Below are 22,475 nucleotides of genomic sequence, written 5' to 3'. Positions count from 1 at the left end.
TGGCCACGTCCAAACCATGGAAGTCTGCGCTCTCTCTCGCTCTCTCTCTCTCTCTCTCTCTCTCTCTCTCTCCAACTTTGTCTCCAAAACATCCAACCTCAGCAGTCAGCTCTGATCAAATCATTTCTAATCCCATCCAATGTGGTGACCCCTTGAGAGAACCTCAACATCTTCATTTCTGCTTCCTGTTGTCTCAAATTCGTAAAATCAATACAAAAATAAAGAATACATATTGTTGATGATTACCGCAGGTAGCACGATGACTGGTTAGATCGTCCGATCGTCTGGGTTTCCTCCCACATCCCCAAAACACGCATTCATTGGAGACTCTAAATTGCCCCAAGGTGTGATTGTGCCTTGCAATTGGCTAGCAACCAGTTCAAGGCTGTGCCCCGCCTCTAGCAGCCCTCGTTACAAGCGACGCAAAAGTCAGCTTTACAGATGCCACGTCCGCGGCGCAGGTGCTGCCGCAGTCCAAGCACTATTCGGAGTCATTTTTACACAGAACGAATACATCAAATTTTCGCATGTGCGTTTTCCACAGAACGTCTAAAGAGGTGAAAAAGGAGCATTCAGATTGGGGGTGGGGGGTGTGGGGGGGAATTTTGATTTCTAGCGGGTGGTCGAGCACCGGCAGCCACAACACGGCTAACTAACGTCAGCTAGCTAACGTTACCTGCTGCTGTTAGCCTGAGAAACTGAGAGGAAAAACAAAACAAGAGCTTTTATTGAACAAAAGGAGCACTTTGCTACCACTGGCACAAGAAAATAAAAAACAAATTGAAAATGGACGGCACACGTCTCATTTCAGATTTAAGATTACACATCTATAATGAAATTGATGCTATTCATATTCTGTAAATGATGACTTTTGTCTCATAGAATTCCCTTCCCCCCATGACAATTTCCCCCCAAAATCCTTATTCCTTCCCTCGGGGGGGAAAAAAAAAAATACAACCACACTCTGCCACCCCAAAAATAAATAAATAAATAAAATAACCTTTTCTCTCTCGTCAAAACACTTCACTTTTATGAAAAAAAAAAAAAAATCTGTTAAAAAAAATACATACTCTAAAATTAAATGTGCGTTTTCTAAAATACTTCTGTGTTAAGGAAAATGACACTTTTCCTCAACATGAATTACATTTCCTTCTAAAAACAAAATCAATTCGTTCACATGACTGACATTAGAAATAATGACTCGGCGTCAATTTTGTGCCGATTTAATCCTTAACCTTTGTATGAAATCCTTCCGCCACATGACTCGCTCACCTTGTGACCGGAGATCTGATGATTCTCTCAGGTTCGTCTGTGACCCTCAAGAGGGGAAAAAAAGGAAAAAAGTGTCCATTAGAAAACAACCAGCAAAAAAACAAATAAAGCAATAACACTGAAAAACAAACATCCCTCCTGCACAAGTTTGACTTCAAGGAGTCCACCAATCACAAGACGGAACACGACTACTCATCCATCACACTGATCAGTGGGCGGATGGAAACGGGACACATAAATGGAACATTAATGGACCCCCCCCCCCATCCCAAATTCACACAACAAAGTCGTGTGTTGCTGCTGATCTAGTTTTCACCCCACACAGACTTGTTGTGTGACTTGGTTGCTAACGACGACGACGTGGGGCTTAATAAATAAATGTGGAGGAGAGAGAGAATGAGTGCATGAAGGGAAGACGGCGGAAGGATAAAAACCAATCGCGCCGTCTTCAAAAAAACAAAAGCCGTGGAAGATGCTGCTTCAACAGCAGTGCAAATCCAGATTAGAGTCTCTAATCTTGCGCACACACACACACACACTCGCTCAAAATCATTTTAAGAAGATTTTAAAACCGCACGCACGCGCCAACCAACATTTCGTTTTTCGGCAAAAATTCACAAAGTCGTCCCCGCTTGTGTTGCAAGCACAATTGAGCTTGATGAGGTAAAGATGAAATAAAAAAATTGCATAATTATTACAAGAGCAAGGTTATTTTTATGAGTGTAGTAATATGATGTAATAATTATTATATTTTTTAAATATATTTTTATTTATTTTTCATATTTTATAAAATATAACCCTAACCCTATATATATATATAAAAATATATAAATATTGGCAGTAATATTTAAATGACAGCGTTACCTTCAGAGAAAATAATCACAAAATAAAGGCAAAAATATTACCAGAACAAAGTTGTATTTTTGCAAGAAAAAAAAGTTTCAATGTTACAAGAATAAAAAAAAAAAAAAAAAAAAAAAAAAAGAGATATTCCAAGAATAATCATCTATTTTTCCACATCATCTTTAGCGTAATTTTACTTTTAATCATCGGAGTCAGAAGAATAAATAGAATACATGAGTAAAGTCATAATTTGTCCCACAACAGCGTCATTTTACTAGAATAAACATTTCCAAATTAGCAGAAAAATGTATTGTCAGGAGAAGAGAATTGGAATATTAACAGTATACTCATATTTTCAGGATTTTATTTTCACTGCTTGTAATTTTCAGTCACTGAAATGAGAATTAAGTTGTAGTTTTTGAGCGTAAAATGTTGAAATGATCATTTTGAGGGTCACAAAATTTGGCGTCTCTTTCTATTCCCACACGACAACGCAAACGTCTGATACCGTCGTTTCCGTTCACAAGAACCATCCGAATGGGTCAGAATCTCACCATCAACCTCACACGCACACACAGACGAACACACACAGAAGCAGAAAGAGACTTGCGTCCTTTCAGGGTTGGAGCTGACGGCAGTCAACAATTTAGGATTTAAACTCTTCTACATTTAATCGATATTCGAACATTTGAATATTACAAGATTAAAACTTTTAGATCTTGCTGCCAATGCAAAAAATTGAGTGACTACAGTCGACTCCAACGAGTGATACAAACGTACTGTACAGACACATAAACAGATCTCAAATTCTTAATTATTGATACATAGTTTCTCGAATGTAAATTATAATAACCCAAGTGAATTTCAATTGCTGTTTTTAAACGGGGATTTCATTTACTAGGGAAAAAAAAAATGTAATTGCCCCCAGGTCGGCCTATCCTCAACAGCAAAAACTGCAATGGTGCATTTTATAAGAAGGGGATCTTTTGGATCTTTATCCTGCTGCAGAAACCGAAGCGATCGTCATCTTGAGGTCACAAAGGACAGCCGTCCGAATTTTCTTCTCCAGGTAATTTGTGCTAAAGAGCAGAATTCATGATTCCATCAATTGCAGCAAGTCCAGGTCCGGAACGGGCAAAGCAGCCCAACACCGCCATACTACCGCCACTCTTCTTTCTCTTGAATGTTGCGCTACATTTACATCGGATGGAACATCAAACTCTATTTTCAGCTCGTCAGTCCATATAAATATTCTCACGAGCGTCTTGGGAATCATTCAGGTTTTTTCAAAAGTAAGATGAGCCTTGTGATTTTCAGTCCGCCGTGGAGGCCATTTTTGCCCAGTCTCTTTCCTTTTTGTCGTGTCATGAACCCTGACCTTAACGCAGGCAAGGGACGCCTGCAGTTCTTTAGATGTCCACAGTTCCTTTGCGGGGGTCCGGGGGAAGTCATTGGTGTTCTTTTAGGATCATCTTTGAACCTCAGCCACTTCTAGGCCGGTTCAGGCTTTTTTTTTCCCCATGTGAGGATAATGGCTCTTCCCATAGTTCGATGGGATCCTAAAACTTCAGAAATGGCTTTTTTAAATCCTTTCCAGACTGACACATTTCAATGACGTTAATTCTCCGCTGTTCAGGGATTTCTTTGGATCGTGTCATTTTGTTGCACATTTTTTAAAAATCTTTTGTAACACTTTCTTTTATCGGGAAAGGCTGAAACGTAATCATGGTTGGGTGTGATCAGTGAAAATGAAGCAAAAGCCAGAATGAATTCATGATTTAACCAGGGCGGCAATTACTTTTTCCACACGGGACGAGGTAACTTCTTTGTTTTTGTTTTCTTAATCAGAAATTGACATTTACATTGTTTTAACTTCACTTGGGTTATATTTTGTTCGATACTTACATTTGATCCTCTGAAACATTACACAGTGGAAACTATGCAAAAATATAAGAATGTGAGAAGGGGGACAATTATTCTTTCACTGCACTGTGTAGATGGGCAAATAGCGAGACACGGCAGCCAGAAAAGATGGGAAAGGAAGACTTACTAACTGTTTTTGTGGCCTGCGGGAGGTTGCAGCCCGACACGGATTTGTTTGAACTCTGACGCTTAGAAGGGTCAAGAGTGACCCTGGAAGAAGAGGAAGAGGAGGGGTGGAATGACACAAGAGCCGTGTCAGAGCAAAGAAAAAGAAAGTGGGAGGGGAGGGGAGCGGAGTGGGGGAGGAAAACAACATGGACTTTTAGAGGAAACAAAGAAGACTGGAGAAGAAGACAGGATGGTGGCAGATTGGCAGGTGACTGGCGAGGGGAAGCAAACGCAGTTAGACACTCAAACAAACGGAAAAGCAACAACCACCGGCAGCGCGCCGGAGGTTGGAAGGAAAACTTGTCCGCCTCAGATGGACCAAATCGCGAGCCACCAGTCGCAAACTTGTTCATGTGTCACGAAAAGTACAGGGATACGCTTCCAAGACCTCGAGTGATGTCATACAATGAGATGAAGCCTCAGCGGGGGTCACAACTGAGGGCCTCCTTTCCACAAAGCTGCGTGGTTCTGATCACGTCAGCGATTCTCTCGTAAAAAAAAAAAAAAAAAAAAAGTCACACTTTTTAGCAGCGTTTCTTCGGGGTGCAAAACACAGCTGCGCACTACGCAATCTGCTGTCGGTCGAGTGGTTAACACAATCTTTGGTCTTTCGTACCTTCCGTACGTGGGATGGAGAGGCAATGGCGTGCAACTCTGGTGCGCTGACATTAGCATCTTTACAACTTTAGTTGCACCCTTGCAACACAAAAAACACGATTTAAAAATGTTTCCAGGAGACGGGCGTCTTGCTGTGTGGCCAACAGTCACAGAAAAGCAAAGAGCAGAGAGAAATGGAGCCCAACAGCCAAGTGGAAAATATGGCGCATCAAAACATAGAAGGTTAGCACACAAGTCATTTTTTTCTAGTCAAGGTTTTGACACTTGAGAAACACAATTTCATACGGTTTGCTTTTTCCAATTAAAACGCATTAAAGAAAAAGGCAAAGAGGTGTGCTGAATTGTCATCGTGCAATGACAAAGAGGCGCTACCATGGCTGACAGCCATCTTCACCCCCGGGACGCTGACATAAACAGAACTGCTCAGGACTGACTTGAACCGTATCCAACTTAACTGAGCAAAACTGAATACGATGCCGCCAGACTAGAATGTGGCTTACGCAGCTACTGCCGTCCCGCAACCAAGCGCCTGCAACATTCGCACCAACCTGATCGGGATTTACCAGAACCAAACGAGGAGTGAGACTCGTGTGTACCACTTTTTACGTAATGGGCGCAATTGTCACCGTCCCGCTTACACACGTCTGCTCCTGAAACTGAAAGCGTACCTGAAAAATGCCGAACCGAACTCTACTGCCTGGTGGAAACGAGGTTAAAACCTGAGGCGGACAACTCGACAAAGCTTCACAAAAAAAAAAAAAAAAAAAAAAAGAATAAAAACTCCAGATGTTAGTAGATGAAATCTTTATGAACTAGTAGAAGTCAGTAAAATCAGTCCACAGTACGACATCATCCAGTACACTTTCAAAATGTCCGTTTTTAGCCTGCTAATTCATTAGCCACAGCGTGAGTCCACACAGTCAGCAGACGCTTCTTCTTCTCGCCATTTTTCTCCCGCGGCTTCTCCGCTTACCTGCGGGTCAACTTGGAGGTGAGCTTGCTGAGCAGGTTGCCGGTGGCGCGCGGGGTCCTGGCGCCGGCCGGAGGACCGCCGGCGTCGTGCGACGGCGTGGGCGAGGCCGGCGCCGCGTGCGAGGGCGGCCGGCGGTCTCGGATCTGCCCGCCGTGGAACGTGCTCCTGGCCGTGGAGCCCCGGAAAAGACGCGAGGAGGGGGTGGAGGTCGAGGAGGAGGAAGAGGCCGACGCGCCGGTGATGCTGTGGGTGGAGGGAGAGGCGGGGGGCAACCGGTGGGAAAGGGAACTGCGGGAGGGGCAGAGGAGGAACAATGTTTATTTCCACACACCCCCCCCCTTAAATATTACGCTCAGCCTAGTTACCACACACAAGTTCATGCACGCAAACACGCATTATACATGTGGCGATGGGGGCCACTTGCAGCTTCACCGGGGGGGGGGGGGGTTGTTGGACAAAAGTAAACACAGAAGCCGTCCGACGAACACGGCAGCTGCAGTTACACGCAAAACATTGAGCCATCTCGTCCTCGCAAAACACACAAATTTCAAAGTACGAGTGATCTTCGTTCTAACCGCGGAACCCAAGAAAGTGAGCGCTGAGAAAAAGCCAATGATGTCAGTTCTCCCCTCACTCAGCGTGACGTGTGCAGTTTGGCACATAGCAAAACAGTTTTTCAAAAACCCGCAAAAAAGGCTGATTGCGCCTGCTCGCCGTTTACGGTCAAACTAAACATCAAACAAAGAGAAATTGATGAATTTGTCGGACAAAAGTCCACGAGTGAAATCCAAAAACAATGCAAAACAGGCCAATGAAACTTTCCTTCATCCTGGCAGTCGTAACAAACCTTTGAACAACTGATATTTCAATACAAATGTAATGCAAACAACATTTTTTCTGGTTAAATACGTGATACGAAAATTTCTTGGTGTATCTTTTTCACATTTAGGTATGTTACAGCCTTATTCCAAAACGGAATACTTTTCCCCTTAAAATTCGAGACAAAAACCCATCACCAGGACAACATGACGAGTTTTTGATGTTTGCAAACGTATTCACAACCTCAAAAATCGTTTCCCCAGTGATCACCCTTGAGAGGTTCCTCGATGTTAATTGGAGTCAACCTGTGGTAAATCCACATGATCTGCAGAGGCACATTCCCCACAGCTGACGGTGCAGGTCAGTGCACAAACCAAGCATAAAGTCAAAGGAATTTTCTGTAGACTTCAACACAGGATTGTGTCAAGGCACAAATCCGTGTAAGGGAAAGATTTCTGATACCTTTGAAAGTTGCAATGAGCTCCATCGTCCGTAAATGGAAGCAGTTCCGAACTACCAGGATTCTTCCTAGAACTGGCTGCCTGTCTAAACTGAGCAATTGGGGACGAACGGCGGGAGGTGATCAAGAACGCGATGGCCACTCCGTTGGCGCTCTGGCAATCCTCTGTGGAGAGAACACAACCTTCCATCTCTGCAGCGTTCCATCAATCGGGGCTGCTGAGTGGCCTGTCGGAAGCCAATCCTGAATAAAAAGCACCGGCACTTTGCCAAAAGGCTCGCGCTCAGACCATGACAAAGACGTTTCTCCGATGTGAACTCTTTGGCATGAATGCGGAAAGCAGGCCCCGCTCATCACCTCACCAACACCCAGACAGCAGTGAAGCATGCGGGCGGCAGCATCGTGCTGTTTTTTAGAGGTTGGAACTGGGACGCTAGTCCGGGCTGAAGTCAAAGATGATTGCAGCAATGTACACAAACATCCTGGATGAAAACCAGTGCTAAGGACCTAAGACAGGGGTGAAGGATTCGCTACCGACAGGAGCGGCTTCATGTACTTGAGACAGCTCGGACTTAAATACGAGTGAACGTCTCTGGAGAGATCTGAAAATGGCTGGCTGTGCACTGAAGCTCCGCAACGTGATGACGCCCTAAGAGGCGCTGCAAAGAGGAACGAGCGAAACGCACCACAGCTTGTGTGCCAAGGACATTCAAAGAGACTCGGGGCTGGAATTACTGCCAGAGGTGCAGCAACAAAAGTGCTGTTGGAGTAAACGCTGTCAATACTTATGTACATGTGACGTGATTTACATTAAAAAAGAAAACAAAAACAAAAAAAACCCTCAACATTATGGGTTGTTGGGCGTAGAATTTGGATTTTTCACATTTCATTTTCTGTGGAGGCTGGAACATAGCGAAATGTGGAAAAAGTCAAACACCGAATCGTTCGAAGATGCATCGTACGAGCCTGCTCGTGGAATGAATTCAACTCCCAAGTCACACGTAGAATAGAAAATGTTGTTTTTGCCAAGGGTTACACGTCCCACCTCCATTTTTAAAGCGCACATCTTCAGGGGTTCAAAATATTAGTATCAATATGTGTGCGTGCACATGTGTTGAACCCATCGAGCATCACATTGACAAAGCCTCAGAGGCAAATGGGGGGTGGGGGGCAGGCAGATGGTGTTGATGTGGCCATTGTGCTGGTTTCTACTTCATCACCACAATGCTTCCTTCCGCCTACTTTTTGATGCACCCTCTTGCTTTTGAACATGTACAAAAACAAATCGAGATGGGCTATAGGAAGAAAGGAATGGAAAAAGAAATGTTCACTCCAACTTTTCACGAGTCAAAATTTAAAAGGGGGAAGTGTAAGCTATAGAACAGAAAAATGGTACTTCCATCATCCATTTTCGAGAGGCAATTGATCCAGTTAGCAGGAAGGCTGGCGTCAATCCCTGCTAGCTTTTGGTGAAAAGGCGGAGATTTTCGGAATGTTCCCGCTCCAATGTGTGACTGTCAAGACTCTTCAAAGAGCAAATCAGTTGATTTGAATGAAAGTATGCCAGTGGTTAACTTTAAAGGCAACGTTCCATGATGTTCCTGTGAGACTGGCAAATCGCCTGATGTGACCTCCTGCTAGCATTATCCAAGGTAGCTGGAGATGTGCTCAATGTCCGGGCCGAGAAGGCAGCGAGAAAACAAGACGGCTGCAGAAAAGTAGAAAAACTGTGGCCGATAACGCTGCAGTGTCCAGAGCTACGTGCGAGCAAACCGAAAAGACTTGAATGGAAATGAGAAAAAGGGCAAAGTAAAAAAGAGAGGAGTGTTTCTGACAAAGAAAGGAGCACATCGCCATCTGACACAACACAGACACAGACACACACAAAAAAAAAAAAAAAAAAAAAAATCTATCTGCTCCAGTCTTTCACACCCGGCACTTAAATTCTATTACTTGGGCAAAAAGGAGGGGAGATGCATCATTACATACATATTCACACTTCTCACCTATTTTCTTTGCCATTTTGCACCAACGAGTGTCGGTCCGTGCTGCACACGTACGTATTCCTTCGCGTCATGCCACTAGCTGAGACGCTATTCTGTGGGTGGTTGGGGGGGGGGGGGGGGGGGAGAGAAAAGACAGACAAACATGAAAAGAATCGAGTCAAACTCAGCGAAGGTGGGATTACGTCACATCAGAGAAGAACAGTCTTCACAAAATCAATGCACTTTTCTTTGGTTTTTGGTGTTAAAATCTTAACGAGTGATCAACTCGTCTAATGGAGAATTATGGCAAATTGTAAGTTATTTTGAGAAGGTTTCCCGAATTTAGTCACCTTTAAAGATTTTGGGTTCCAACAAAAAAAAAAAAAAAGGTAAAAATTCCTCCTCTCTTTATTATTTGAATTCAATCGCTCATTCCGGTGGCCCATTTAGAACCACTGACTTGATTTATAGTGACACAAATTTTCCTTGTTATTAAGTTTACATGCTATCGTGACCACATTAAGATTGCATTCCAGAATTAAAACGTGAGTTCCGTTAGGATATGTACAACTTCACCCAGGGAGGGGTCGAGGCTGCGCATTTGCTACCTTTTTTTTTTTTTTTTTTTTAAATTAGCGCAATAAAAAGTCTTACTTGCACTAGTGCATGAAAGTCACCTTTTTTGCCAGTGCAATTTCATCTTCCGGAACACTCTCTAGTTATGAAGACGGAGCGCAGTCTTGATAATTAGTAATTAAAAGAGAGCCACTGCAATATTAGCAGCTTCCTGCTCCACACCGTACGCGCGCTATTATCCAGAAACCCGTCGTGTGCACATGCAGCACATATCCGCATAACAGACATAACTTTAAGATGTTTCTCCATTTAAAAATGAATTGCAGATTATTTTGTAAAACTAAATGAGAAAAGAGGATGAAGACAGAGCAAATGAAAGGTGCCAAATCGTACGGTTTGCATGATGAAAGGAGGTGAAGAAATAAAATTACATTTAAAAAAAAGTACATAGTACAGTGCAAACCTCTAAATGACCAAAAAGTTTAGCAGCCAAAACTGGCGTAAAAGTGCATTTTTTTGGTTCCAGACCAAAATGTTTTCATCACTCAAACGTCTTTGAGACTGGATGTTGTGATGACGTAAGGAATGAATGCGACCGGGATAAAACGCAGCCTCAAATTGAGAAGGAAAAACGCGGGCGAAAATCAACCCGTTCCAAAGCCACACCGAGGGAACGGAAGCGGTCACGTGACTTGAATCTTCCACCTCTGCAGCCGCATGTGGGAGGGAGACGAACATTTAAATACATTAAAGAGTTCATGGCAGGTTAATCTGGCTGCTGTTTTTGTTCACCGAAATCTGCCGCGTTAATCTCGACACACGACTGGCGCGGACGGACACGTATCGTAATTGAACTGATTTTTGCTAACTACAGCAGATTTTAGCACATGATTGCACATATTGTATTGAAACGTACCTCATCGTAAATTTAATGAATTGTATACTATTATCGACGAAATAAAATGGGATTGTATCGAGTTGCATCTCATTGTAATTGACGTGGACCCTAACCAGCAAAATTGTGATCATCATTGGATTCAATCATATTGCAAGGGGAGTGAATCAAATCACCAATGGTGTCCATCATATTGTACCAGAACACATTGCATGGAAAATGGAATAAATTCTATTTATCATGATTAGAGTGATAAAATATGATTGTCATGGGCGTTAATTGCATTGTAACTACTGAATTGTATCGCATTGCAATTGTGAGGGATTTGTATTATGTCGCAATTGTTTTGTAATTGGAGTGAATAGTATTGTAAGTATCGTCAATTATCTTAATTGAAAGACCTCAATTGGAGTGAATTGTATATAGGGCATAGTATTTAACCACATTAAAGAGTTCAGATGGGGTTAATCTGGCTGCTGTTTTGGGTTCCCAGAATTCTGCCGCATGCTAATCTCAACAACACCTGGCCGCACGGACTTGAACGTAAATACAAACGTCGAAACATTTTGCGACCGTACCGCGGCAGAGTTGGCATCCTTGCGTCTGTCGGGAATCTCGGCTTTGTTGGGATTGTGAGCGGAGCTGACCATCGGACTGGAGGGCGTCGGGATGCTCCGAGAGCCCGCCACGTTGTTGCCGGGTTTGCGGACCGAGAGCCTCTCCTCCTTGAGCCCGGTGGCTTCTCCGACCCCGCTGGGGCTTCGCTTGGGATGAGCCGACCCGGGCGCTGCCGGAGCACCTGTGAAACGAGAGACGTGAGCGGACCGAGACCACTTCGGGGGCCCGTAATTCGACGTACAGAAGTCAGAGTGTCGTCTCTGGCGCTGGTAGGTGGAGACGCTGCGTTGCGGCTTGTGGGCCGAGGACGACGAAGTAGCACCGGAGGAGGAAGTCGAGTGTTTGGTGGTACCATTGGCGATGGCGCCGGGCCGGACGCGAGCCAGACTGAGACTGCTGCCCGACCGCGTCACGCTGTTGTCGACCTGAAAAAAAAAAAAAAAAAAAAAAAAAAAAAAAAAACAGACAGTGACGCCAAGGAGTTTTTCTTTGACTGGGATTGGATGGAGCACGTCGTCGAAGAAGCGGAATCTCAAATCGTATCCAAAAGAGTTCTTCCTTATCATATCGTATCTTAGTGCACTTTATTAAAATTGAACAGAGCAACTTTGGAACGAGAGTGACTTGCATTGTCATGTCCAGTATTTACAGTAAATCGCATAATACTGTCATCGGATAAATGCAGTTAGATTGTAAAGTAAATTCTATCTGTACTGTATCACAATTGGAATGATTCGGATCTTAAATGCACCCAATTTTTTTTCCACATTGCATTTTCAAGGAAATTGTTTTTCAGTTAGAATGAAATCAATGGAAATTTAAGGGAAACGGATCAGATTGTATGGGAATTATTTTAAATGGCCACGTCTGTTAAGGAATCAAATGTTAACGTATCGTATTGCATCGTAAGATGAGGGAATAAGATTGTCATTGAAGTAAATCAGATCACAACGTGTCTTAATTGCTGCCAGATCGTAAATGGAATTAACTATCATACCATATTCTAAGTGAATATTGTTGTAGTGCAACACATCCTGATTGCAGTCAAGTGAATCTCTATTTTGGTGAATCGCGTAAGGCATTCTTGTTGTAGTTCTTGGATTGAATTATGTCATAATTGGAGTGAAACCGATATCCGGTCACGTCATAATTGAATCAATTACAATTGGAAGTGAATCAATCGCATGTTAACTGGAGCAAAACCCATCGCAACTGGAGCAAAGTATGCTGTAACTTAAGCAAATGATCATTTCAACTCATGTTTACTGTAGAGTCGCGGCGCCAAAGCCACACGGCAAACTTGCCTCGCTCTTGCGGGCCAGCAGCAAGTACGTGGCCGTCACCTCGTTGTACTTGTGACTGAGGAGGGAATCTCGGATCTCCTCCCTGGTGAAGCCCATCCCCACCATCACATCTGCAACACCCAGTGGGGAGAAAGTCACGCGGGCTTTTCGAGTCGGCGTTTGCGTCCTTTCGAGGGGCTCTCACGGACCGATGCGGGCCGTGTCGTTGAAGTCCTCCTCGGGCTCTTTGTGAGGTTTGAGCTCCTCTCCGTCGTAGCTCACGTTCAACCACTTGTCTTTCATGATTTGCTGGGTGAGACACCGGGGAACAAAGTCAGCATGGATTATTATTTCTTGCCCTGTTTGTCTACAAGAAAAATATCTGATTGGAGTCCATGTTTTCCCCTTCGCTTCCCCATAATTTGATCACGTTTTGTTCCCTTTTGGAAAATGGCTTATTTCTTGTAATGCCAAATTTGCTTTGGAAGAGTTTTTCTGTACTTTTCCCTGCATCAACAGAAAAAAAAAAAAAAAATGGAAATTCATATATATATTTTTTTTTTAAACAGTTTGAAAATGAGATGTAATTATAAATTAGGAAAAACGCCCCATTTGTCATAAGATGGATTGAAACATGATGCTTAATAAATCTACATTTGAAATGTTCATTAATTGAACATAAAAATCACAAAGGAAGGTGAAATGAACAATTCTTGAGGAATTGTTTTTTTAATATATTGAAAGGGATGCGATTCGATCATCAAATCACTCATTTAAAGCATTGGCGCCCTTCTCAAATTCTTATATTGTTGCGTCGTTACACCGCTTTAATATTTAAGATCATCAAACGTTGACAACTATAATTAGAAGAATATTAAAATGCACTTTTTATACGGCGATTAAGTTACCCAACCCTGCGTGAAAAAGCGTGCGTTGAGGCGAGTCCGACTATATCTAGCCGGAACTTCTCGACCTCGCACACCAGCCCCGGTTCGGACCGCCACCACTCAGCTGACATCGCACCTGACCCCTACGGCCCACCACCCTTCCAGGCACGCCGCCTCCAAAGTGAGACCCAATATTTTCCCATCATTGGGTGTCTTTGATGATCCCAAACATTTAAATTGGGGTAAACAGACAGAAATACAAGAATGTGGGATGGGGGCCAATATTTTTTTCCATAGCACTGGCGGTAGTGAAACCTTCCAAAGAGCAAGTGGGCTCCTGCGTCTGTTGTCAAAAAGTTGCATTGAAGCAAGGCAACGTCAGCATAATTTTTGCAGCTTGGAAGCAGAAACCTCAATGTTAAAGTTTCCAATGTTGATACATCACCACTTTTGCAAATGTATACATATCTTTGGCAATATTGAGCGTGACTGCCTTCCAGTGGGCTCATTTTTGCAATACCAAAAGATTTTCTCATTCTGTCTGTTTCTTAGCAGAAATTAGCTGCTTGTTGCTTTTTATAAAAACTGTCAGAGGGTTCAGAAATGCCGCAAGCAAATTGCTCAACGGTCAACACCGACTGTGCTTTCGTAAGCTAGCACTGCTCTATTCACAGAATGCTGTCATTGTTGCACTTTGAACGCGGGAAAGATAAATAAACTTGAATTATTGCCGCAGCCCCGCACAAGCGTCCCCGGTCACCTCCAGCGAACAGCGCTTGGTCGGGTTGAGGACAAGAAAGCGGCGCAGGATTCCCTCACAGTCTGTGGACATGTAGAAGGGCACGCGGTATTTGCCTCTCAGGACGCGCTCACGCAGCTCCTGAATGCGACGGAAATACAGATGAGTTTTTCGGTCACAGAGATATCATAACGGTAAGCGCCCGCGCCCACCTTCAGGTTTTGGCCGTCGAAGGGCAGCGAGCCGCTGACCAGCGTGTAGAGGATGACGCCCAGGCTCCAGATGTCCACCTCCGGCCCGTCGTACTTCTTGCCCTGGAAGAGTTCTGGTGCGGCGTAAGGCGGCGAGCCGCAGAAGGTGTCCAGCTTGCTCCCCGCCATGAACTCGTTACTGAAGCCAAAGTCAGCGATTTTGATGTTGGAGTTGGCGTCCAGCAGCAGGTTCTCCGCCTAAATGGTAGATCGCAACGCACGATGTCATCGGGGCACATGTTGGTACTCGTCCGCAAAACGTTTTGACTTCTGAAGTAGCAACTAAACGTGCTGGGGCAGGGGAGGACAACGTGTGCTCTGGGCCATAAATGTTATTTTAATGTATAAAATAATTGATTAACAAGTGATAATAAGATAAGGCGTCCTTGGCTCCCTTGATCAACAATGGAACAGAAAATTTTGTATTCAATTATTACTATTAATTAGAGTACTATATGAATAGCTACATTTACAGATATGGGAGAAATTCCTGTTTTGATGCGATCGCGATCATGTTGAGTGAACCAACGGCAGCGGAGCATTTAATCGACAACCAATTGCGCATTATATGACCGAATCCTTACTTAATCGATGACCAAGCCCTACAACTTTCTCCACATAAATTCCATGAGTTGGTGAAATATTATTATACTTTGGCGTGTGCTCGCCTTTAAGTCTCTGTGAACAATGTTCTTCTGGTGGCAGTAGTGTACAGCTGAGACGATCTGTGGAAACACAATAAAACTTGTTTCAAACAAGGAAGAATTTCATCACCAACATTTGACAGTGTATGATGCAGCAAATGCGGCAGTTTTTATGATTTCGCGTGAACGAGCGAGTCGAAGTCGGGACCGACCTGTCGGAACTTGCCGCGGGCCTCTTTTTCCTTCATGCGGCCGTGAGCCACGAGGTAGTCAAACACCTCCCCTGTGACGACGGGGGGGGGGGAGAAGAGAGAGACGTTTATTGCAGTGTAAAAAAACAACAGTCAAGTAATACTGGAGTGCAAAATGACAGACGCTCTTTTCTGGGGAACGGAGAACTCCACAAACAACAACAGCGGAGGAGAACATTTGGGGGGCGGGCGGAAAAGAAGTCCTGAGGGCACGGCTGCAAGCAAAGTCGAGATGACTGTGGAAGAACTGTTAGCAAAGGAATGCGCTGACTGCGTTCCTATTCCACATTACGAAAAATGGCCTTTTTAATCCAGTCTAGGCTGTCAGACGGGACAGCCTCGGGTTCATCAAATGCGTGAACGGACCTACGTTTGTCCCTAGCTGCCGCGGCTAATATTTAGGGGTATGGAAAAAATAAATTGTACGGGGAAAAAAAATGCCTCATTTGTCTTCTTTACATGAGCTTTCTTTCGTAATCCACCAAAAGCACATTTTATCTTTGTGAACTCCAACCGAATGGAGGGAAAAAAGTCTTTTGGTCTGCTTCACTTTATTTATTGACGTGATTTCTTGATTGAGAACAGGCCTGGTAGTATTCTCCATTATGCATAGACAAGGGGCGGGGCAATCACTTTTTCATGCAGGGCGATATAGGTTTGGATTTTTTTTTTTTTTTTGTCTCCTTAACAGCACAATTTAAAAACATTTAATTTGTAGCGTATTTGACTCGTATTTAAATTTGTTTGCAGATGAGAAATATTAAGTGTAACGCAAAAGAATAAGACATCAGGAAGGGGGGGGGGGGGAACAGGTTCACATAACTATAATTTGAACATCTGTAGTTTAGAAAAAACGGAAAGCTACAATCTGGTCTCGAACGTTGGGCAAACAACTCAAATTGAGTCGTCAACTTTTAACACACAGTAAATTGGCCCCCAGCCCCCGAAAAGTAAGTCACAAGGCCACTCCAGTGTGTGATGTGGACTGAGTAGATTGACAACGGCTGCCGTCAGTTCACGCGATGTTGAGTTTGTGGGTGTCCGTCTCGCAAGCGAGCAGGAGGGAACGGCACAAAGATGAAAGAAAAACGCTCAACAGAAGCATTCAAACAAATGAAGGTGTCGCTGTTGCCAGGCACAAAACGAACACGACTGCTTTTGTTGAGTCTTTGTGTCGAACTTTGTGTACTTGAAGTCGTTTATCCCACTGTCTTACCTCCACTGGCGTACTCCATGATCAGGTAGAGCGTCTTCTCCGTCTCGATGACCTCGAAAAGCTGGACTGCAAGGCGCACGCACGTACAAAAGTTTCACGCAATGGCGAGTCTGCCCGAGAAAGACAACTTCAAAAGCTACTCACCTATGTTGGGATGGTTGAGCGTTTTCATGATGCGTACCTCACGAAAAAGCTGGAAAAATACAAATAAGTAGAGAAACGATCGGTCATCAAAGTGGCTCATATTCATCCATAAAGATGGGAGCCGTCTTTGCTTCTCCCCCGGGGAGTGTGATAGCCTGAGAGCGGGCCTCCTTTCCCTGGGGGTGTTCGCCACTACCCCTTCATCCATCCGCCATTGTGCTCGAGTCTGCCGTCTCATCCCCCCCCCCACCCCCACCTCATTAAAATGCATTTTGCAAATTTGCTGATAGTAAAATGGTGCGATGCATGCAGAATAAACAAACGGGACAAGCCTGCTGAACTTGTCACTAAATGAAGACCCCATGAAGTCATTTTCTGAGTACTTGAAATATCTTTTGGCACAACAGACGACTGGTTAGCGTATCTGCCTCACAGTTCTGAAGACTCGGGTTCAAATCTGGCGTTGCCTGTGTGGAGTTTTTCCTCCGGGTTCTCCGGTTTCCTCCCACATCTCAAAAACATGCATTGCAGGTTAAAGGCTAAAGTCTCTAAATTGAGTGTGAACATTTGTTTCTTTATTCAGGTACGAGGAGAATATAAAAACTCCATACAGACGTGGTCAGGATTCGAACCCCGCTCCTCAGAACGGTGAGGCAGATGTGCGAACCAGTTGTCGTCCTTGTGGCCTGATTTCATTTTTATTTTCAACAACAGGCAGCTGTTACAAGTGCCCTTTGTCTTACTTCTGTTAAGGTTTGGTACTGACACTGTAAAGGGTGGGGGGGGGGATTACCAGGTCAAATTCCCAATTACAAAGCCATTTAAGCAAAGCGGCAACATGGAAAAAAGTACAAAAACACATTTGTCAGCAGGTGATAAGAAGTGAACAAACAAAGAAGCTTCACTTCATTCCCCCCCCCCTGTTTGGAAATCACGAACATAAATGCACATTTCGTGGTAATTCTGGAGGTTATACTTGGACTAACTCCTATTCTGGAATTTGCCCCAAATGAGGCCCAATTGGAAGCAGGTATACTTGACAGTTGGGCAACACTAAATGGTCAACATATTTTTTGGGTTTCTGCCATTTATCAATCTAATGTGGGGAAAGTCTAGTGTAATAGTTTGATAGTCGGTATGTTTTTTGGTTTTTTTTTTGGGGGGGGGCGACCTTGCAACAAGAATTTCACAATCAACACGACATCACGCTTATGTTTATCGTAAAGAATGATACAAAAAGGCTCCAAATTGAACAGAAAGTGACCCATTTTGGTTGGAATGAAGTCACTTTTGTGAAAACGCCTGCAAGAGAATTTGCCCACGGGACCAATCAATCGATCGATCGATGGCCGAGGCTAAATTGTAAGCTATGCCCAGGACATCCAAAGTCGAATGATCTTTGAAGGATTTGCCCACAAAAGATCAGAACTCGTCATTAACCAAAAAACCCTTTGAGAATGTAAAACTATATTGAGAATAATCACAATTCAACAGAATAACTGTTCAACATGTTACCACAGTTAACGGGTAAATCACAGCAGCCGGCGTTGTGCCACTTGGGGGGGGGTTTAATCCCACCATTGTCACGGCAACCATGACCAGGCGTGGTTGTTGTCATGGTGGCTTGCCAGGACGTGAAATATAAGATGCAGAAAGGGCTCCAACGGCCAAGGTGGCTCCGAAGAGCTGGGAGAGAAATGTAAACGTCATCTCCGCTCATGACTGACAGGAGGCGGCAAATGTAAAGTGGAGGTGACAGGCTCATCCTCTTAATTCCTCTTAAAACAAACACTCAGATGCTCCACTTACTTAATATGATTACTCTCTCTTATAGACTGCGACTAGACTGTCGTGTATTTCGTCCAACCTCATCAGTGTTGTGTGAAGGAGAGCAAGGTGAAGTCTATTCCCAGCTGACTTTTGGCAAGAGAAGTGGGGTTCAACAACGGCTGGCCTACAAACAACAGTTCACGTTTACATTTGCACTTATGGACAATTTGGAGAATTCAATGAAGCTAAGAAACATGCAAGCAAAAAAGGAGCTTGATAGAATCCAATGGACTTTGTGTCCACGGAAGGAACTTTTATCCAAGAACTTTTGGAAGATGATTATGTGTTTTGGACTCCAGAAACCACACTAAAAAGCTCGACCTTTTCCACCTAAATAGTGGATTGTTTTCAGCCAGTTTGTGGGAAAAGCAGCTCTCAACATGTCTGCCTTCTTGTCCAGCGATTCTCCACACAAAACCCCCAACAAAGCGCTGCGGGCAAACAATATGACAATAGCAATGCGTATAATTGCATTACACCTCCAGACAAAAGAGGAAAATGCCACCAAGTCTACATCATCTGTCTTCCCCATATCTGGTCTTTCTCCTGTCCTGTGCGAAGGCCCCACAACTCCCCACCTCAGACTGCTCCCCTTTTGTTTGTCTGTCTGGAATTCAGCTCCGGGTTTAAGGGGCCAAAACGGGGGGCTTGGGTGGGAGCTTCCCCGCGTTACTTGATAAGGGCTCTGTCTCCAAACACTTTATCAGTGTCACCATCGGGGAGCTTACGTGGATATTTACATGACAATAATCTACAGAAAACTGTGACAGTGCTTCAGATATGAAACCGCAATGGTGGCTCCATATACACCTGATATATATATATATTTTTTTTTGAACAAATAATTACTTGTATATGTGAAATGCATCCACAAGAAATGTGTTGAAAAGGCAAAGAGTTGAGTGCGTCTTTGAAAACTGTTTTAGTAGATTGTTGCCACGTAAAGGTAGCCCCGTACCTCCTGAAACGCGGACCCCCAAAACTGTTTGTTGCTTCAGGTTGTCACTGAGTACCTTGATGTGACAACAACCCGCTCAAAATGTGTTTGGGGAAGTCTCAATTGTACGGCGCCGCTCGCCTGAAGATAGCCGGATAGGCCCCAGCACGACCCGGGTGAGGATAAGCGTGTGGATGGAAGCTGAGCGTGAGCAAGCTGTCAAAAAAAAAAAAAAAAAAAAAAAAAAGGGCGGGGGGAGGGGGGGAGAATAATTGTCATATGCGTGCCAGGGTGGTAGTTGGTGATGTCGAGTTGTCAAGAAAGGTGAGGACGTTTCTCTCTTTTCTTGATCCTTGCGATAGTTTGCGCTACCGTTCGTGTTCTCGCAGTAGAAAGAGAAGCGGCACAGCCGGGTTGCCATCCCGGCCTGATGGGAGCCAATCATGCACAGGGCCAGATGCCATCGATGCTCTGACGTCATCAACACTTGACACACTAATCAACAGACGAGCCATCAATAACCCGACTGTGTGCGTGCGTATGCCGGATGGATCGTGTTGTTGTTGCGAGGCTGCTGATCATTTTAGCCAATAATCAGACGAAGGCTACATTTGTTTGTCCTACAAAGATCAATTTGAACCAAGTGTGAGAAAATATCACCAAGGTATTGAAAACACTGCCTCATGTTTTATATATATTTAAAATTTTGGAGGTGATTGGCATGTTGGCAGGTTGAGGTTAGAAAAAGCTGCTCAAACATTGAATGGCGCGGCTGCCTTTGCAATCGAGACAGGAAATGCTGAATTTAAACTCAATAGTGGACTGCGACTTTCAATCCTCCGGAAAAACAACCCGACACATGAAAAGCGCACACAGTCGACGCGCTATGAGGCTTCTTAGCAACTCGCTCCGATGTATTGTTTTGGTTCATGTGCAAGCAGGGTAACACAAAAACTTCCATCTGGATCGACGACAATATTTCAAGAGAGTCATTACTGAATTAAGAAATGGAACTGCCTTGGTGGAGGTCTGATGAAAAATATGTATTTTCAAACTTCAAATTAAAAAAAAGACAAAAACAAAATGAAGAAAATTCAAAAATATACAAATCAAAAACTATGTGAAATATAAAAAAAATGAAAAAAGTATGCAACAAAAAACGTGAATTTAAAAAAATATATATACATCTATAAATCTTTGCCATTACCCGTAACCTTCATTAAACAAAAATATAAAATATTCACTCACCTTCTGTAGACTTGTGGGGTTGAGCTGCGTTTTATCAATGATTTTTATTGCAACCTAAATGACAAAAAAAAAGCAAGACAAGTTAATGACCACCAAAACAGGAAGTTCCATGAGGAAATCTCACACCTGTGAGAGGATAAACAAGCTAGCGTTGTTTTGCTATGAAAAATGAAAGCAAGTAAATAGCGCAAACCAACCAGGTTCCACTTTGACCTTGTCAAACGTACACGCTACGCCGCTCTTTCGTAGTCTTGCTTGTGTGAGGCGGGGCAATATTCATATGATAGGATGCTGGTTCCCCCCATAACTTCGTGAATAAGTGAGCAAAACTGTATGCCAGACTCAAAACACTCAAGTGCTTTACATCTACGTTGCATGGCTCAGGTTGAAAATCACCCGTACGTGGAAGTACAGTAGATCGAAAAAGAAACGGGAGACAGTGCGTCCGAATTGGCCAACTTAGGCCTGCAGCGTGATCCGAGCATGACATTTCAGCTCTTCCAAAAAAGAAAAAGAAAAAAGAAAAGAAACGTACCTCTCTACCCGTAAGGATGTGTCGCGCCAGCTTGACCTTGGCGAAATTGCCCTTGCCGATGGTCTTGAGCAGCCGGTAATTTCCGATGTGCGGCTGCTCGTCTGAACACAGCGCGATGGAGTTGCGGCATCGCGCGCCCAGCGAGCGGCTGGACCAGCCCGAGCCCTTGTCCGAGCGACTGGTCGACAGCGACGTGTGCTGAGGAGACCACGGAAGCAAACTCGGCGTCACAAAAGACCCACAGAGCAATCGACTTTTTCCACATTTGTGTTATATAGCCTTATTCCAAAATACATCAAATTCATTTTCCTCCCTCTAAATTCCTGACATAACATGCCAAAATGAGAACATGAAAAAATTAGTCAAGAGTGGCAAAACAACTGTGGGGTGTCGAGAAGGGGTATGAATACATTATTTATGTACAGAAAAACAATGTGCAAGTCATCCATCATATGGAATATAATGTGTATTCCTCGTCCTCCCCACACAGCTTTTTCCACGTCTGACCCGCCCTCTCTTTTCTCTCGGGGCAACAGCTTCATTTTGGGCGACCTCACATCACATCACTTTGCGCCTTGGTCTTCCTCCGTCACGTGGGACTGACGATCAACCCCCAAACCCACACCCGCCCCCCCCCCAAACAACCAAATATTTATCCTGCATACTACAAGACAGACGAGTCTGGAATGGCAGAACCAGTATGTTGTGCTTTTACATCGCATGGCGGCATAGGGACGTTTTTACACATGTACAAACATGCAGTAAGGGCCGGTGATTAATTCATTTTATCTATTGTTTAAAATGAATTTTCTCTGGGTTTTTTTTTTTCTTTTTCTTTTATGATGTTTGCATCCCCGCCGAGGTGCAGTTTGTTTACAAAACAACACGGCCGCCAACAGACAGGAGCCAACTTAAAGGCACACAACAAGGAAATCGTTGACTCCTATCAAAAGTTGGGTGTAGATGGAGGCTCGTATCCCGATTAGAACCACTTTATAAGTCCAAACATCATCAAAATGCCCCAAATAAACACCTCAGTCAGAATAAACAAGCCAAACGCAATTAAAACGTGACTCAGTGTAGGGCTGCGCTCTATAGCTAAAGTGCGAAACAAAATTCCTCCATCTTGACAAATCACATAATGTTTACATCAATCTGGATGTCACACGTCCATAAAAAGTTTGCCGACATTAGCGGCCATGTCGCAAAAGCCATCTTCAATCGGAACGACAAAATCGTCTGCAAGCAAACCCGCCTCATGACATTTATATGTTGGAAAAGCTGTTATTATCCACGCTGGAAATGACTTTTGAAGCGAGGTATGGAATTTTGAGCCACAAATATTTTGACAAGGTGGAGC

At 43.9% G+C, this 22,475-nt stretch overlaps 1 protein-coding gene across 4 annotated transcripts in view; it reads right to left on the bottom strand.

Annotated features, from left to right (window-relative positions):
• Nucleotides 1-22,475, bottom strand: part of mark4b (MAP/microtubule affinity-regulating kinase 4b) — a 32,061-nt gene that overhangs the window by 1,515 nt on the left and 8,071 nt on the right. For 2 of the 4 annotated variants that reach the window (XM_061826886.1, XM_061826884.1), the window contains exons 2-15: nt 21,116-21,313; nt 20,581-20,634; nt 16,566-16,614; nt 16,422-16,487; nt 15,167-15,237; nt 14,979-15,035; nt 14,272-14,508; nt 14,081-14,200; nt 12,643-12,742; nt 12,455-12,564; nt 11,111-11,575; nt 9,083-9,174; nt 5,798-6,085; nt 1,273-1,317 (exon numbers count right to left, since the gene is read on the bottom strand). In XM_061826886.1, coding sequence (XP_061682870.1) covers nt 1,273-1,317; nt 5,798-6,085; nt 9,083-9,174; nt 11,111-11,575; nt 12,455-12,564; nt 12,643-12,742; nt 14,081-14,200; nt 14,272-14,508; nt 14,979-15,035; nt 15,167-15,237; nt 16,422-16,487; nt 16,566-16,614; nt 20,581-20,634; nt 21,116-21,313 — 1,952 coding nt within the window. The remainder of the gene's footprint in view (nt 1-1,272; nt 1,318-5,797; nt 6,086-9,082; nt 9,175-11,110; nt 11,576-12,454; nt 12,565-12,642; nt 12,743-14,080; nt 14,201-14,271; nt 14,509-14,978; nt 15,036-15,166; nt 15,238-16,421; nt 16,488-16,565; nt 16,615-20,580; nt 20,635-21,115; nt 21,314-22,475) is intronic. The other 2 variants (XM_061826887.1, XM_061826888.1) reach the window with 2 other exon arrangements.

Source organism: Syngnathoides biaculeatus, chromosome 8, assembly GCF_019802595.1.
Source record: "Syngnathoides biaculeatus isolate LvHL_M chromosome 8, ASM1980259v1, whole genome shotgun sequence".
NCBI classification, from domain to species: Eukaryota; Metazoa; Chordata; class Actinopteri; order Syngnathiformes; family Syngnathidae; genus Syngnathoides; species Syngnathoides biaculeatus.
This window is presented reverse-complemented; position numbering and strand designations above follow the sequence as displayed.